The sequence below is a fragment of the Saccopteryx leptura genome, chromosome 2, assembly GCF_036850995.1.
Source record: "Saccopteryx leptura isolate mSacLep1 chromosome 2, mSacLep1_pri_phased_curated, whole genome shotgun sequence".
NCBI classification, from domain to species: Eukaryota; Metazoa; Chordata; class Mammalia; order Chiroptera; family Emballonuridae; genus Saccopteryx; species Saccopteryx leptura.
Window position 1 is genome coordinate 28,860,491 of NC_089504.1, and position 16,012 is coordinate 28,876,502.

The window sequence follows — 16,012 nt, forward strand, 5'->3', positions numbered from 1 at the left end:
CCTGCTGTTGGTGGGAAGCAGACCTGGCTTCAATTACGTTTTCCCGGATGCTCTAGGAGTCACCTGGGAAGTTCAGCCGTCCTTCGGGGCCGTCCTGAGTGCGTGGTAGAAGCCAGCAGAACACTGAGCTCTCTCTCCGGGGACAGTTTGCCTGAATTAGTTAATCAAGCTTGAGAAATCGGTTACCATAGGCCCAGAAGTGCCACCACCCTTGTGTTCTGGAACCCTATTTGTCATGTCCATCTCTTAGTTAGTTAATTAATTAAGCAAACATTCCCTGAGCGTATACTACGTGCCACGAACCATTTTTTCATACTAGGGACAGGAATGGTCCCTGCCTGAACTCCGAATGTGGGAGAAATTCAACAAGGGAAACCAGGCTGCCCGGAGAGCGCCTAAGAGGGACTCCCAATCGAGGTGTCAGTGCCGGGGAGGGGATCAGGAAAGAATCCTGACCTAGTGACAGCTACATGGAGGCCTAAGGTTGAGGAAGAGCTAGCCAGACTGATAGGACAAGGGACACACCAGGAAGTCCCCGTGGCAGAAGAGAGTGTGGCCCATTCAGAGCCTCTATGTACTTTTCCAGAGCATCAGAGGTGGGGAGTGGAGAGAGAGGAGACTGGGCTCGACAGGGACACCAGGGGGCCTACAGTAGGATCTGAACTTCGTTCTCAGGGTGGTGGTTTTAGGTGAGTGTGTGGCATGTGTAGCTTTGGGTTTAGCCGAATAACTTGGGCTGCTCTGTGTTCAATGGGTGGGAACGGTACAAGACTGGGAGCAGGGAGGCCGGAGCAGCGGCCGGTGTGGGAAGCGTGTGGTCTGTTGACCGGCTGTGACTGTGATGTGGGCTGCTGTCCAGCCAGTAACGGGAAATGTGCAGAAGGGCAGAAGTGAGTGTGCCACTAGCTTTGCAACATTGAGAAATCTCGTACATAGTACTGCCTTCCTTTTAGTTTTTGGTTTGTTTGTTCACTTTTTTTGGAAAACTGATGTAGAAATGTCCCTTTGGCATCAGTTACCTGAGCAGAGGGGTTTGGGCTTTGCCAAACCCTCCTCTTTGGACAGAATTGCCGCTCCCAGTGATCACTGGGCTTTGAGGTGGGGGAGAGAATGATACAGGTGGTCAGGCCCTGCCAGGGTGCGTGGGGAATTGAGGCAAGAGGCCTGCCTGTCTGTGCCCAGCAGACCCAGAGCAGAACCTTCTCCTGCTGCTCTGGCTACTTCTCGCTAGCTTCCCCTGTGTCTCCTGCAGGGTCCCTGCCCTGGGGTCAGTATCTGGACACTCAGAAATTCTAATTTTAGGAACATACTCTTCCCAAAATCTCTCCCTGGCCTTTCTCTTCACATGAACCTCTGTGGAGGTGTGCCTTCTTTTCCTCTGAGATTTTTCACTCGGGTTTAGGGGACGCAGTTCTGGGCTCTGGTTTGGCCCGGCGACTCCAGTGCTAACGAGACTCTTCGTGTTTTGTCCTTTCTACCCTGCTAGTCCTGTCTTCCCAGACACCCACAGTGGATAGAGAAATGTGCTAGAGAGTACTGATAGAACAGAGAAAGCTAAGTTAGGAGAAAGACCTAATTTCTTTGGGACTCGTCATGGGCTGCGTACTTTGTTGGAAACTTATTTACATGATCTCATTTAATCCTTAGAACATTAAGCAAGGTAGGTATTGTCAGCGCCATTTCATAATGAGGAAGTCGGTGCGCAGGGAGCGACGAGGTCTGGGCAAGGGCGCGCGGGTAGACAGCTGGGCCTGATTCATTTCTGGGGTTTTTGTAGTAGGTCGGTTTTCCCTTTTTTAATTACCAACTTGTGTTCTAATCTCCTTATTGTTAAATCTGAAAAGTTTTCTGTAGCTTCTAAATCACCAAGTGATTGTTGGAGAGTGTCTTTTGCAGGAGGAAAATATGGCTAATACCTACTATTTTTAAATTTTTTCCATTGATTTGAGAGAGAGGAAGGGAGAGAGAGAGGGAGAGAGAGAGAAGCATAAATTCGTTGTTTCACTTAGTTGCTCCATTGAATTGTGCACTCATTGATTGAATCTCCTGTGCGCCCCGACTAAGGGATGAATCCATGACCTCTGGTGTGCCGGGTTGGCGCTTTATCCAGTGAGCCACCCGGCCGGGGCCCTGGCTAATTATTTCCTTTCCTAGGCCCCTTAGAAAACACTTTGAGATTATGAGCACAATGGCATTCCGGCTCTCAGTCCTCAGAGGCCAGTTATCTTTAAACAACCAATTGCAAACGACTCATTTAATCCAAGTCTCTGTGGGGTGGGGGACAGAAGGGTCAGAGCCTTCCAGAGGTTTGGCCTTTGCTTTGAGATCTGATTTGGACTCACGGCCTTTTAGTCTACTACTTTGTTCTGTATCCACAAGTAGTCTTTACGTTCTTAGCTCTTTCTGCTGTCTGTTCCTCATGCCTGCATCCCGTTCCCACCTCTGCTCCGCTAGGGACCACGATGATTAACTGAATCCTTTTAGAAGTAACACTGGTTTCTGGTTTCTGCTGAGGGTTCGCGGCCCTGAAGTGCCAGCAGGGCCTAGCTTTGCCCTGTGAGTCCCTCCCTTCTTCTTCCACGTTTCATTTTTCTGCCCCTCGCCCTACTTGAACTGTAGTATGCCTACTTGGGATTAATCCAGCATTACATACAAACAGTTGTTGACACATACAAACATTGTATCCTGCGTTTAGGAATCTCCCCTTCTCGCCTGGTGAATCAGTCCTCCAAGGAGGCACCTGTGACACGTGACAAGGAGCAGCCGGGCCCTTTGTGCAGGTGCAGATGGAGCAAGGCCAGAGGACACAGATGTCCGGACAGTGGGAGCTTGTCAGTTTCGCAGGCGGTGCTCCCTGCCCGCCTTAGCTGCCTTGTTTCTCCGCGGGCGGTTGTTTTGTTTCTGCAGACACACAGCGCTGGGGTTGTCCTCATCACCTGGGAGCCAGGTGTCGGTAGCATTTCCCTGGTGTTTATTCACAGTCACCTAAGACTCCCACAGTGGCTTTCCAGATTGAGGGAACTGCTTTACCGGTGGTGCCGTTTATCATTTGAATGACTACAACTTTGTGGCCAGGTGAAAATGTGGTCTGCAGAAAATTTCAGAGAACAGCATACATTACTCCAGGTTCAAGGCAACTAGCTCCCCAGCGGCCACCAGAAAACCTCCAGAATCCCTGTTTTCCTGGGGAACCCTGAGGCCAGAGGCTGAGGAAGCATGACCTGTGGAGAAGCAGTCATGACGCAGACCTGGGGGTTGCGGTCTCAGGTCGGGGGGCTGGAGCCACAGCCCTCATTGGAGTAGGTCAGGCTCTGCAGCAATAACTGACAGCTTTCTCTCCCTCCCCGCCTTATCTTTCAGTTAATGACCAGCCACAGCGTCCCTGCCGTGAGCTCCGGCCACTGCCTCCACGGGCTCCGAGCCACACTCAGGTTGCTGTGGGTGCCGCCCGCACTAGCATGGCTTGCTGGCCTCAGCTGAGGCTGCTGCTGTGGAAGAACCTCACTTTCAGAAGAAGACAAACAGTAAGTCTGGCTTTCTCCGAGGGGCTCTCCCATGCTGTCTTCACGGTTCTGAGCTGGGGAGTACAGGAGGAAGGAAAGGGAGTCTTGGTTTTCCTTGAGGTAATTTAATGACTGCAGTCCTGGTGGCTCTGTCACTTATGGTTGAGGGCAGGCCTGCCACCAGGCAGAAAGGTTAGCTTTGGGTTGTGCTAGGGCCCAGGCATGAGTTCTGACCTCTGGAATCTGGTGCCGAAGTGGTCCCTGGCCACTTTTCCTGAAAGCTTTTCACATTCCAAAGCTCCTTTTCCTGTGGCCTCAAGGGCCACCTGGCTCCCCAGGAGTACCTGATGGGGCCCCGGTACTTCTGAGGGGGGGGATGAAGTGAGGTAGTGGCCCAGCTTTTAGAGAGACTGAATCTTTTAGTGTCCGTGTGGTCTGTGTTTTGTTTCATTTCTGTGGAGGGTTCTGAACCATCCCGTTCTTGGATGCCACAGTAATTCTTTGCGTAATCCCAAGAAGATCGTCCCGAAGGTGGAGGCGAATGGCGTTTCTCCGTTAGCAGCGGCAGGTGAAGGCTGTGAGGCGTGGTGATGCCAGGAAGCTGGACGCCCCCTCTCTGCCTCTCTGTCTCTCAGAAATCCCGCCTCGTTCCTGGGTTAGCTGCTCCTCTCTGTGCTTGCTTTCCCCCCTGAATTCCGAGCCCGCATCCCCACTTGGCTGTCCTAACAAAGCTGAGCGTGTCTGAAACCAAAATGATCATTTTTCTTAGATTCAAAAGAGCTGTAAGGGACCTTGGAGATAATTTAATTTAGTGTTGCTCAAACTAGAATAAATGTTTGGACCTTTATGAAAAGAACAAAAATGCTAAGGTCCCTCTGTGTTCACTAAATTTTTTTGTTATAATGTTACTTAAATATGTACATATAAAACTAGATACAAACCCCTTATTGTAACAAACTATAGAAATGATCCCTGAAAGTATAGTCTTAATACAAACCCCTTATTGTGTATGCTATTGGACAACCATATGATCCGTACTTACTTACAAATTAAATGCAAACAAAACTGCAAAACCAATACAATTCAGATGAAGGTAGGAAGACAGCTGACATTGTTTAGTTGAAACCGAATCACAAGTAGTCACTCACGAGTGGGAACGTGACTGATTGCGGTGGCGAGGGGGGCAGTGCCATCCTTTTGCGTTTGGACGGCCTGTGTCTAAGGATTCAGTTCTTCAGCCAGTTTCCCATGACCTTCGTTGGATATCATTTGGCTTTCGTTTGGCCCAATCTCATCATTCATAAATCACATCTGCATTTGTTCCTCTCTCATTAGTTGGCTGTAATTATATTGGTGCCAACACAATCAAACACAAATATAAACTTCGGCTTTGAAATCTTGTGCCAGAACTTGGTTGTAAAGTAGGCATTTAGAGAATCCAGACATGTTTATTCTAATTTGTTTAGATGGCCATTGAAATGAAAACATAAAATGGTTAAAATTCTCACAGGGAACTCATACGTAATCCATCAAGAACACACACACACACACACACACACACACACACACGGATTCTAGTTTGAGAAACAGTGGTTTTGTTTAGCCCTTTATGTCACTAGTGGGAACCTGAATCCCAAGTTCACTAATGAGAGAGTAGGGATGTATCCTACCTGTCTTAGTAATAATAATGATGATAGTAAAATAGGAAACCTAATGTTATGTAGAAAAACAAACACTTAGAATGAGCTTCCATGTGCTAGGCACTAAATAGTGCGTTAGTAACTGGATTAAGCTTTCTGTGACTCCGTGAGATACTGTTATTTCCTCGTTACAGCCGGGCAGCTTGAGAGCTTAAGTAATTTGTCTGCGGTCCACAGAAGCACACGGAGGGTTCAAGTCCAGATTATCTGACTCTAGAGCTGGTACTCAGAACCAGTATGTCAGGGTGCTTTTCAGTGGTAGCAGTATCATGTTTTCTAGCCTCCGCCTCAAGATCCTGCAGTTTCTGACTTCTTTGCCTTTCCCCTGCCTTCCATGGCTTTCCCCAGGTTCTCGTGCTCCCAAGTCCAAATTCAGCTCTCTTCCCCTTTCTTTGCTACCGCGTGCTCCAGGCCTCCTGCCTCTTCCCATGCTGGTTCTAGCAGCCCTTATGACAGGAAACCGTTTCTCCTGGGGTGTGTCCGTCAGCCAGTGAGGAATAGAGAGAATCGTATCATCTCAGCAATGAAAGGAGGTCTCAAGGGTAGTACAACCCAAGCCTTATTTTACAGACAAGTAGACTGAGGCACAAAGCAGGGAAGGAATTTCCCCTTCCGTGGTCAACCAAGGAATCCTGGGATGGGATGTGGGGGTGCACCATCCAGACTGGGCCATCCCCACTGTTCTTGAGCTTACTGCTTCTTGCTTAGTGCAGCTCATGGGTTTAAGAAGAGTAGAGACGGGAGAGATAGGCAGGCTTGGTCAAAGGCAATTTGTAGTCCTGTGGCGGAGTTCCTGTTGGAGGAGGAAGTAGGGACACACCATCTTGACCCAATAGGGCTTTTCTAGATGTTGTGTCACTGCCTGCTAGCTTGTCCTCCTGATTTATGAAGGAAATGTATTTTGCTAAACTAGAAAGAAAGTTGGTTTATTTCAGGTCACAGGTGCTTAGATCGTCAGAGTTGGAAATAGCTGGCCTGCCCCTCGTAGAGTTGACAGAACTGAGGTTTGGGGCGGGGGTCAGGGATCTAGATGGGTCATTGCTGGAAGTAGCACCAGAACCAATTTCCTGGTGTCCCTACAGGCATGGGCCCTTTTTAACAAGCTTTGCTTTATTTGCGTTAAAGGTTGAACGTTCCTGGATCTTAAGTTCTGGCTGGTATCTACTTCCCAGAGCACCTAGCTTGGGTGTCTAGATTATATTGTTTAACGTTGGAACATATCAAGGGTTTTGGTGCCACTTTGTTAGTCCACATAGTCAGAACCAGTCCAGCCCATTAGGCAGGGAAGAAGGCGGCAGCTCCATAGTAGTTCTTGCTCACCATGTACAGAAAATCATTGCTTGTTTCCCTTCTTCTGAGATCCTGGAGTGTGCACACATGGCCCCAGAGCCTGGCATCTGTGAGGAGTATACATGAGTGGTCACCGTGTTAAATGGGCCGTGAGGTTGCAGGTCTGAAGGAGGCTCCCCTGCTCTAGGGGCCTTGTGTGCTGCTGCCAGACGAGTAGGAAGACCATGTGGAAGCTGGGGCCCCGCAGACTCCCCAGAGCAACCCTGTTGAAAGGTGGCGGTTGGCCCTTTCGCTCTGCGTCCTTTTTGATGATGGATTCTGGGAACCTCTCTCTGGTGCCCCCATTATGCAGACTCATGGGGACCATCCGCCAGGGTTAGCTTTCTGCTGTTCGTGTTGGGCAAAGAATACCTTGGAATTGAGTTGTGCAAGTTGGGTGCAAAGCTCAGTTTGGGTCCAAAGTTAACTTGTGTGGGTGGCAGTCACTCAGCACAAACAGGGCTCAGGACAGGAAGAGCGAGGGGCTCTGAGTTTTCAGGATCCTCGTCGGGTTTTAGGCTGAGCCAGAGGCCAAGGTCCCTGAGGGACAGACGGGATAGAATGTGGCCCTATCACCTCCTTTTTTTTTTCTTTTGCTACTAAATATTTTCTCAGATCTGACTAGCCATGTGGCTGGGAAAAGAAATAATTCTAATTTTTGCATAAATTAGTGTAGTGGTGTTTGGGCATCGTTTAATGACAGGAACAAGCTACCGAATAAAAATGAAAACTCTTTATTTCAGAGCCATTATAGAATTTTATAGGATAGAGGAAAACTTCCGTATCCTCTCTCCCTTTCCTTTTCACTCGACACAGTTCTTCCCTGTCCTTAGTCCAGACCTCGCAGTGATGGTTCAAATCCTGATAAGAATTCTAATTATTATCTGATCCTAATTCGAGTCTAATTCCAGGTTGACCACCCTATGCCATTGGGTTCAGGCAAACTCATGTCTTTTAGGTTGTACTTTCCCCTTCTCTGGAATGAGGAACATTAGGACAAAGTCATTTATTGTTTCATTTGGGTAAATATCTATTGAGCATCTACTACATGTGGGACAGGGAGCTGGGTCCCTGGTGGTGAGCCAAACAGATGTGATTCCTGCCCTTAAAGAACTTACAGGTGAGTGAGAGAAAACAGATATGAAATACTTAAATCATGTAAGTAAAAATATCATAACAAATTGTGAAAAGTGTCATGAAGAAAAAACAAACAAACCCAGACAGACTGTGGTCGTGGGCGGGATACTGCCAGGGACTTAATTTAGAGTGGAAGGTCATGACATTGAAGCCGAGAACCCTGAAGTCTCAGCGGCAGTAGCCAGGGGAACATCTGCGCCCAGAGGTCCGGGGCACTGTATTCCAAGCAGACACAGAGGGTGTGAAGGCCACGGGGCCTAACGCGGGCTCCTGTGTCAGGGAACAGAAAAGCCAGTGGCCCCGGTGGAACGAAAGGAGACAGGCTGGAGGGAGGGAAGCTGGGAATCGGCAGGGCCGGACCACGCAGGGCCGGACGATGCAGGGCTCTGCAGTTGGGGAAGGGCAGTTGGATTTTATTTTATGTGCCACACAGGAGTCCCCGAGAGTCAGATTGTGTATGGTTTTAGCACTGAGGGGACTTGAGTGACGACAGCCCTAGGAGACAGTTGAAATCATTGCCTACATACGTCCCATTTTATGCTTTTCCTTCTTTCATTCAGCATTATTTGGTGTGTCTGTTCTCCTATTTCCAAATAACTGTATTTGGAATAATGAGATTCTTGATGTAGTTTTAAAAGTACTTTTATATCTTGATTTTTATAGCAGTCCTGAGAAGGTGTGCATTATAAGTCCTGTTTCCCAGTGAAGAAAGCATTGTAGGTTAGTAAGATAGATAGAAGTTAGAAGAAGCGCTAAATCTTTTGGTCCCAAATTAACCACCCAGATTTACCGTGGACATTACTGGTAGCTGTACAGTAATCCATCAACACAGTGTTGATTTTACAAGTCCATTCTCTGCTGCCAACATTCAGATTGTTTCCAGTGTTTGCTGTTATGAATGAATTACTATCAATATTTTCTACATTAAGCCTTTTCTTACGTTTGTATTGTTTCCTTAGGCTAAAATTTTAAGAGTAGGATTATTAGGTCAAAGGGAAATGGCCCTTGAAGTCTATGACCAGATGTCCTTCCAAGGGATTAGACCAACTTAAAAGGCCACCATCCTTGCATGAGGCTATCTAGTTCTGGGAGGGCAGGTCTCATTTTAAAAATTGTTTTTTCCCCCTGGCATTTCTCTGATCTGCTCTTGAAGATTTCACTTTGATTTGCGCAGACCTAATTGAGGTCTATGGTGCCAGGGATGGGTCTAAAGTAATTTTTCTTTATACTCATATCATGTCATTCTAGCAGCTTTTATGAAAGGGATTCCTTTTCTAGTTATTTTGGGGACATTTATCACAATCTTATGTCTGTAGGGAGCTATTTGGGGGTTATTTATTTGGTCATTTGCTGTTTTTTATTTTGATGCTGAGACAGCACAGAGTGTGCTGTTAGTTTGAAGGTTCTGAGATCTGGGGCAACTCATTTTCCCACACCTCCTTCTTTGCCTGTCAGAATATTCATTGGTAGTGTCATCTATTTCTTTATCCCGTTGAATCTTATTAGTTGATCATGTTCTAAAAAAGTATCCTATCACTATTTTAATGCCTGACGGACATGTGGGTAATCTTTGGAGACATATGTATAGTTTTGGTTGTCACTGGGCGGAGTAGTCAGTGTGGCTGGTATCTAGTGGGTAGACATAGGGATGCAATAAACATCTTCCAGTTCACAGGAGAGTCCCCCACGGCGGTTTTCTGGCCCAGAGGGTCCTTAGTGCTGCTGTTGAGAAATCCTGCTCTCGTGGTGCCTGCCTGGATCATCCTGTGTTATGGCCAAGGAATAACGGGACAGAAGGGACACAGTGATCCTTCAGTGATCCTTTGGTGCTCCCCAGAGCAGCTCAGGGTAGCAAATCACCTGAACACCAGGGTTGTCATTTTAATACCCGACACTAAGAGAAGGCTCCTGAGTGTCTGATTTTGGCGAGAAATGCCTTTTGAAAACAGTGCTCCTCTCTATGTCTCTCACCTCCTGGGGGAGAGATGTGGAGGTGGGTGGGGGGGCACCAATGCAAGATTTAGAAGAGCTTTCTTAGAGGGGTTTATAAACAGTAAAGCATCAATTTTATTTCCAAGCTATTTATGAGGGCCTATGTGAAGGAAGAGTGCTAAGTTTAGAGGTAGGGGAGAAATCTTATTGGGATAATGAGTGGGCCACAGTGGCATGACTGGCCGTAGTCAGGTTAGGCATCTAGAGGGAGGCTATCAGGAAAAGCAGTGCCTAGAACCGCCCCCTGAGTTTGGAAGGCGACTTTTGTGTTCAATGACAGGAATAATTTTAGAAGTACAGAGTAAAGGGCATGGCTTAAATTTAGTCTCTCATGATTTTATTTTCGGTGGGGTGAATTTTAGAGGCAATCTCTTCATTCACACATGTTAGTGGTGCAGGTTAGCAAGGGCTTTGAAAGATGAGTCATCTAGATACTCTGGTAATCGAGCAGGAGGTGTAAGGGGGTTGGGGTGCATAGTGGCCAAGAGCAGGGACCCTTGAATCAGACTGGGTTTCAATCCTGGCTCTGCCATTTACCAACCTTATAGCCTTGGGCAATTTTTTAACTTTTTAAGCCTTAGTTGTCTTATCTGTAAAATGAGTCTAACATTAGCACTAATGGGGGTTGTTTGAAGATCAAATGAATTTATATATGTAAAGAGCTTAGAGCACTGGTATTTAGTAAGATCTATTCAAACAGTAGCCATTGGTATTATTATCAGTCTTTTTCTTACCCCTTTTCCTGATCTGCTTACACCCACTGGCTTCAGAAGCTGAAAATGACTTGTGAGATTTTCTTTGTTCCCTTTGCTGTCAGCGCCATGGGGAAGATCCATTCTCCCCCCCCCCCCCCCCCTCAACTAACCAGTCAACATATTTTGAACATCTGTTGCCCTACAGGGTCTTAGATGTGAGGGTTGCAGAGATATCCAGGAACATAAAGCTTGATTCATTGGGTCAGGTCAGTGCTCAGGAGGGCTGTTGAGTGATAAACGATGTGGCCACCTTAAAATGTGTATGACCCAAACCTGGCCGTGTGAGAGGCAGCATGATGAATGCAAAAGGTGAAATTTAGATGTCGATCTGGGTTCCAGGGCTGGTGGGCTCTCTCACCAGGCTGTGGCTCATAACCTGTTGGAACCTTACTTTCTTCATTTCTGAAATGATAATAATACAATGTGCCTCACAGAGTTATTGTGAGAATTCAGTGTCAGAGATGAGATGTATAAGAATCCCAGGTACATAGCCCCTACTCAGTATTGGCTGTAACTATAATAAATCTATAGGTCATGTTCATTTTACCTGTGTGGAACCTGTTGATGTTTTTTTGACCATGCCACCTAATGGAGTCATTTTCCACCTGGGTCACTTACTGTGTCAAATAGAATTTCGTGTCTTCTCGGGTTGGACAGAACTGGCCACTGATCTTAAGCCCGCCCCTTACTAGCTCTGTGGTGAGCCTCCTTGTTTAGTCTTGCCATATAAAATGGAGACAGTACTAGTTTCTATATCACAGGGTTGTTTTAAGGATGCAGTGAAATAATCCATATATAATCTACCTACTACACATTGGACTTGAAATAAATGGTAGCTACTATTTATCCTAAAAGTACACATGGTAGTTTCAGAGCTTCAAGGCTGATGACTATCTTATTGAATGATGACTTATACTCTTCATTTAATCTTTTTCTGAGTTTGTTACTCTTTTCTGAATTCATTCACAGGCCATTTTCAACAAGTTTCATTCCTGTCTGTTGTGATTTTATTTAGCTGTAAGCTTGGGATGGATACACTTTTGTGTTTTGTTTTTTTTTCACATAATATTATATGGTTAACAGTGTCTGCATTTCATAAACATTGTTGTAATGACTGCCTACTACATTGTCGAGTAGACAGCACCATAAATTAATCATTTTCCTGTTTCTGCACAATGTTTCCAGTATTTTTCAACTGTCGAGTTTCAATGAATAAATAATTTCCTGTATGTGGCTTTTGGATATTTTGAATTTAGTTCTGTAGGATACATTCTCATTGATATTACTTGATCCAGGGGGATAAACATGTCTGTGGACACATAGGGCCAAGTTACGTTCCCAAAGGGCTCCGCTGATTTGTATTTCCAACTTCATTAGTGCATCAACTTCAGATCATTCTCTTATGCAGCAACAAGCATTGTTTAAGCCAGGGGTCCCCAAACTTTTTACACAGGGGGCCAGTTCACTGTCCCTCAGACTGTTGGAGGGCCAGACTATAAAAAAAACTGAACAAATTCCTATGCACACTGCACATATCTTATTTTAAAGTAAAAAAAAAAACAAAAAGGGAACAAATACAATATTTAAAATAAAGAACAAGTAAATTTAAATCAACAAACTGACCAATATTTCAATGGGAACTATGCTCCTCTCACTGACCACCAATGAAAGAGATGCCCTTCCAGAAGTGCGGTGGGGGCCGGATAAATGGCCTCAGGGGGCCGCATAAATGGCCTCAGGGGGCCGCATGTGGCCCGCGGGCCGGAGTTTGGGGACCCCTGGTTTAAGCCCTCCTGTGTGGTAGGCTTAGTGAGAGGCTCCCGGAGAAACAGGGCCCCTGCTGTGCCAAGGCCTGGTAAAGGCCCAGAGCACCTGGGGAAGCCTCAGGAGGGGAAGAAGAGGCCCAGTATTATTTGAAAGCTTGGAGATTTCAGCGAGTGTTCCCTCTTTGGGATTATTTATAGACTGATTTAGCAAGTCCAGCTCCATCTTTGGTCTTGGAGATCCCATTAACAGCATGCCTTCTTTCAAAGAGGGACCCATTTGTCCTTTTTGGGTTTTTTTCTTTTGTCCTGGTGTGCTGTCGATAACAAACTATTCTTCATAGGTACAGGGTAACAGTGGATTTTGTTCCATTTGTTGAAGATTTAGGAAACACTGGAAAGTCACTTTTAAAATCACCCATTTTCTTATCACCTTAAGACATCCACTGTTACCACCCTTATATTTCCTTCCAAAAAGAAGATTTGTAAAGAGAGGTTAATGTAGATCATATCAAAGACATTTGCAAATTAAAAATGGGCTGTTTAACATTCTAAACACCCAACAAGAAATAATAAAGAGAAACCCCTAAACAACCTGAAATACTAGCAAGAGCAGGAAGGTTAACTGAATTCCGACCCAGTCACAGTATGGCATAGTAGGTGGTCATTAAAAATCCGTATTTTAAAAGAGTATTTTATATCACGGAAAACACTCCCAGTATGATGTTAAATGAAAAATCAAAATATAAAACTGCCTGATGTATGATCTCAATTTGTAGAGGAAAAATATGTGTGTTTAACTAGAATAAAAAAAAAACAAAAAATATTAACAGAAAGCCATTGTTAGCTCAGTTTGTTAGGCATTCTTTCTGTGAAGTAGGATTAGGGATGATTTTTATTTACTTAAATTTTTTTAAATCCGTTTTTCTCCAAAAAATACGTGGACTTGAGCATCAGGCCTTCATACCAGTGTTCTCTTGGCTTTATGGCTCTGCAGCCCGGTTGTAATTACTCTTAACCACAAGGCCCCGTGACTCTTTCGGCCCCTTTCGCATTCATCCTAATTAGAACATCCGAGTCTAAGGAAAGGTAAGAAAGAAGTGGGAGACTTCCGGCAGTGGAACTACAGGCGGTCCCTGACTTATGATGGTTTGACTTACAGTTTTTCAACTTTATAGTGATGTGAAAGTGATACTCATACATTTGAAACTGTACTTTGAATTTTGATCTTCTTTCTTCTGGGCTAGTGATATGCAGTAAGGTGCTCTCCTGTGATGATGCGTGGGCAGCAGCCGTGAGCGCAGCTCACAGTCGGGCATGGGGTCACCAGGGTCACGTTCCAACACTCGACAGTGTCTTCATTGTGTGAGATGATTTTGCCCAAGTCTAGGCTTAATGTAAGTGTTCTGAGCACACGTAAGGCAGGCTAGACGACGCTATGGTATTTATTCAGTGGGCTAGGTGTATCAAATGCATTTTCAACTTAAGAGTATTTTCAACTTATAACGGATGTACCGGGACATAACCCCATTGTAAGTAGATGAACATCTGTAGTTGTCCGAACACCGCTCTTTCCATTAAATTGTGTCTAATGATTTCCATCCTGTGCCTGTGCTTATTTATCCTTTGGTGACTCATTGAGGCAGGGTTTTCCTTTAGAGAAACCTTGTTGCTTTAACCAGTGGACCATGCTTGCTTGTAAGTTTCACCATCTTCTAACCCCCTGGAGAAGATTGGTCACCTGACCTTGCTGGATGGGGGAGGACTTTGTCCTCTTCCCCGTTCCTTCCAGTCCTGGGTGTGAGGAGGTCAATATGGAACTCTGTGTGAATCCTCATTGTTCTCTGGAGCCTTTTCCTCAGCCCCGTGGTGTGAGCAACGCGTGCATTTCAAGCAGCAGAGCTGGTGTGCATTCAGCACAGCAGGGCTCTGTTGCCCTGGCCCTCCTCTTTCAATAAATGGCCATTCCATACCTGAAACTGGGGGTGCAGAGACGACAGGGACCCTGTGCTTGTCTCAGGGTGCTTGTATGCCAGTGAGGAAGCCAGTGATAGGTGATTTCAGGGGCTCGCTGACTGGGGGAGCACAGGCGAAGGCTTCTAGCACGGTTTGGGATTTTAGTAAAGGGTTATGTGCTTGGTTGAGTCTTGAAGAATGAGCAGATACAAGCCAGATGAAGCAGGGTGGGAAGGTGAAGAAATCTATTTCTTAAGGAAAACACAGAGGCGTGGAATAGATGTTATAAGGTGAGAACGGCAAATGGCCAAGTGTTATGAAGGCTTAAATCAGCGGTTCTCAACCTGCGGGTCGCGACCCCGGCGGGGGTTGAACGACCAAAACACAGGGGTCGCGACCCGCAGGTTGAGAACCGCTGGCTTAAATTAAGCATGGTGGGAGAGGATGGATCAGTCGTTTCAGCAACTTTCCTGTGGATGACCCAGAGCCTGACAGCATCAGACGTCCATACGCCTGTTGAAACTCACAGTGCTCTGTCTTTTCCCCCCACTAGTGTCAGTTGTTGCTGGAAGTGGCCTGGCCCCTGTTCATCTTCCTGATCCTGATCTCCGTTCGGCTGAGCTACCCACCCTATGAACAACATGAATGTGAGTATCCAAGCAGCCTGGCTGGGACTCTCCGTGGGCAAGTGGAATCCAGGCAGTGGGCATGGGCCGAATTTGACCTTTCCCAAGATGCTAATTTTAGGAAACACCATAAATGGTTTGGAATAGAAAAGCTAGGTCCTCGATTTTTTGATAAGGCATGAACTCAAGAAACTGTTTTTAGTCCCAGTGAATAGTGACAATAGTAACTCTTAACGGCCGATGTCTGTTTCATACGTTTTAAATGGTGAAAGCAAAATAACCTTCCTGATAGTTCAGAAAGTGGTGATTAGAAAAGGCCCCCAAGGCGTGTCTTAACACCCCTGTCATGTGGTGTCTGCCAGTCTTTTCCTATGCATTGTGTTTTTATTACCCAGATGCAAATCATGGAACACGTCATTTTAAGCAGCGTTTGTGTAGAACTTCTCAGATTGAGTGATATTTTATTTGATTCTCCTAACAGCCTTGTATAATAGAAAATATTATCATTTGCTTGATAAATAAATTGAGGCTCAAAGAAGGGCAGGAACTTGCCTAAGGTCACACATGTAATAAGTGACAGAAATGAAGTGAATGAAGCTCAGGTCATCTGACTGCCAAGCCTGTGTTTTGCTGAGAGCCTTTACAGTGAGTATAGAAAATAGTGCTAGTGGTTGAGAACACAAGCTCTGGATGTCCGGGTTCTTGGGTTTGAATCCTGGCCGCATCAGTTACTGGGTATATCACATTGGGCAAGTGGCTTAGCTTCTTGGTACTTGCGTTTCCTCATCTCTATAATAATACCTATACTGTGGGTCATTATTACACATCATGTCTTTCTCTCCTGGGTGGCCTTGCTGAATGGATCAACCCTGGAGAATTGTCCCAGTCCAAACGATCAACATTTATGTGGGAGGTTTAGCTGGAACCCCTGTTCCATTGCCCCGTCCCCTCTCCTACCATTAACCAGCTCTGTCCACACCCTGCCAGCCTCCTAGACTCTCAGGCTACTGTTCTTCAGGACGGGGAGGGCTCCAGGGTCGCCTTTCAGTTGTGCCCTTGGTCAGGTCCACAGCACAGAAAGGCAGTCATTTACCTGCTAATTTGGTAGGACACATATATATTCATGTTTTCAAAACCCCCCCACAACCTCAGGAATACTCTACCAGAGGTGATTTTTTCAGATTTCACCAAAAAAAAAAAAGAGGAAAAGAATATAAAATGAAATATACATTCAATCTGTGGGCCTGGGAG

General features: G+C 45.9%; 1 protein-coding gene and 1 pseudogene across 1 annotated transcript in view; one reads left to right on the top strand and one right to left on the bottom strand.

Moving 5' to 3' along the window:
• The window catches only part of ABCA1 (ATP binding cassette subfamily A member 1), a 132,509-nt gene that overhangs the window by 17,366 nt on the left and 99,131 nt on the right, over positions 1-16,012 (top strand). Inside the window, exons 2-3 of the mRNA XM_066367523.1 lie at positions 3,361-3,524; positions 14,689-14,782. Coding sequence (XP_066223620.1) covers positions 3,459-3,524; positions 14,689-14,782 — 160 coding nt within the window. The 5' untranslated portion in view covers positions 3,361-3,458. The remainder of the gene's footprint in view (positions 1-3,360; positions 3,525-14,688; positions 14,783-16,012) is intronic.
• LOC136396363 (small nucleolar RNA U3) lies at positions 4,418-4,491 on the bottom strand (annotated as a pseudogene).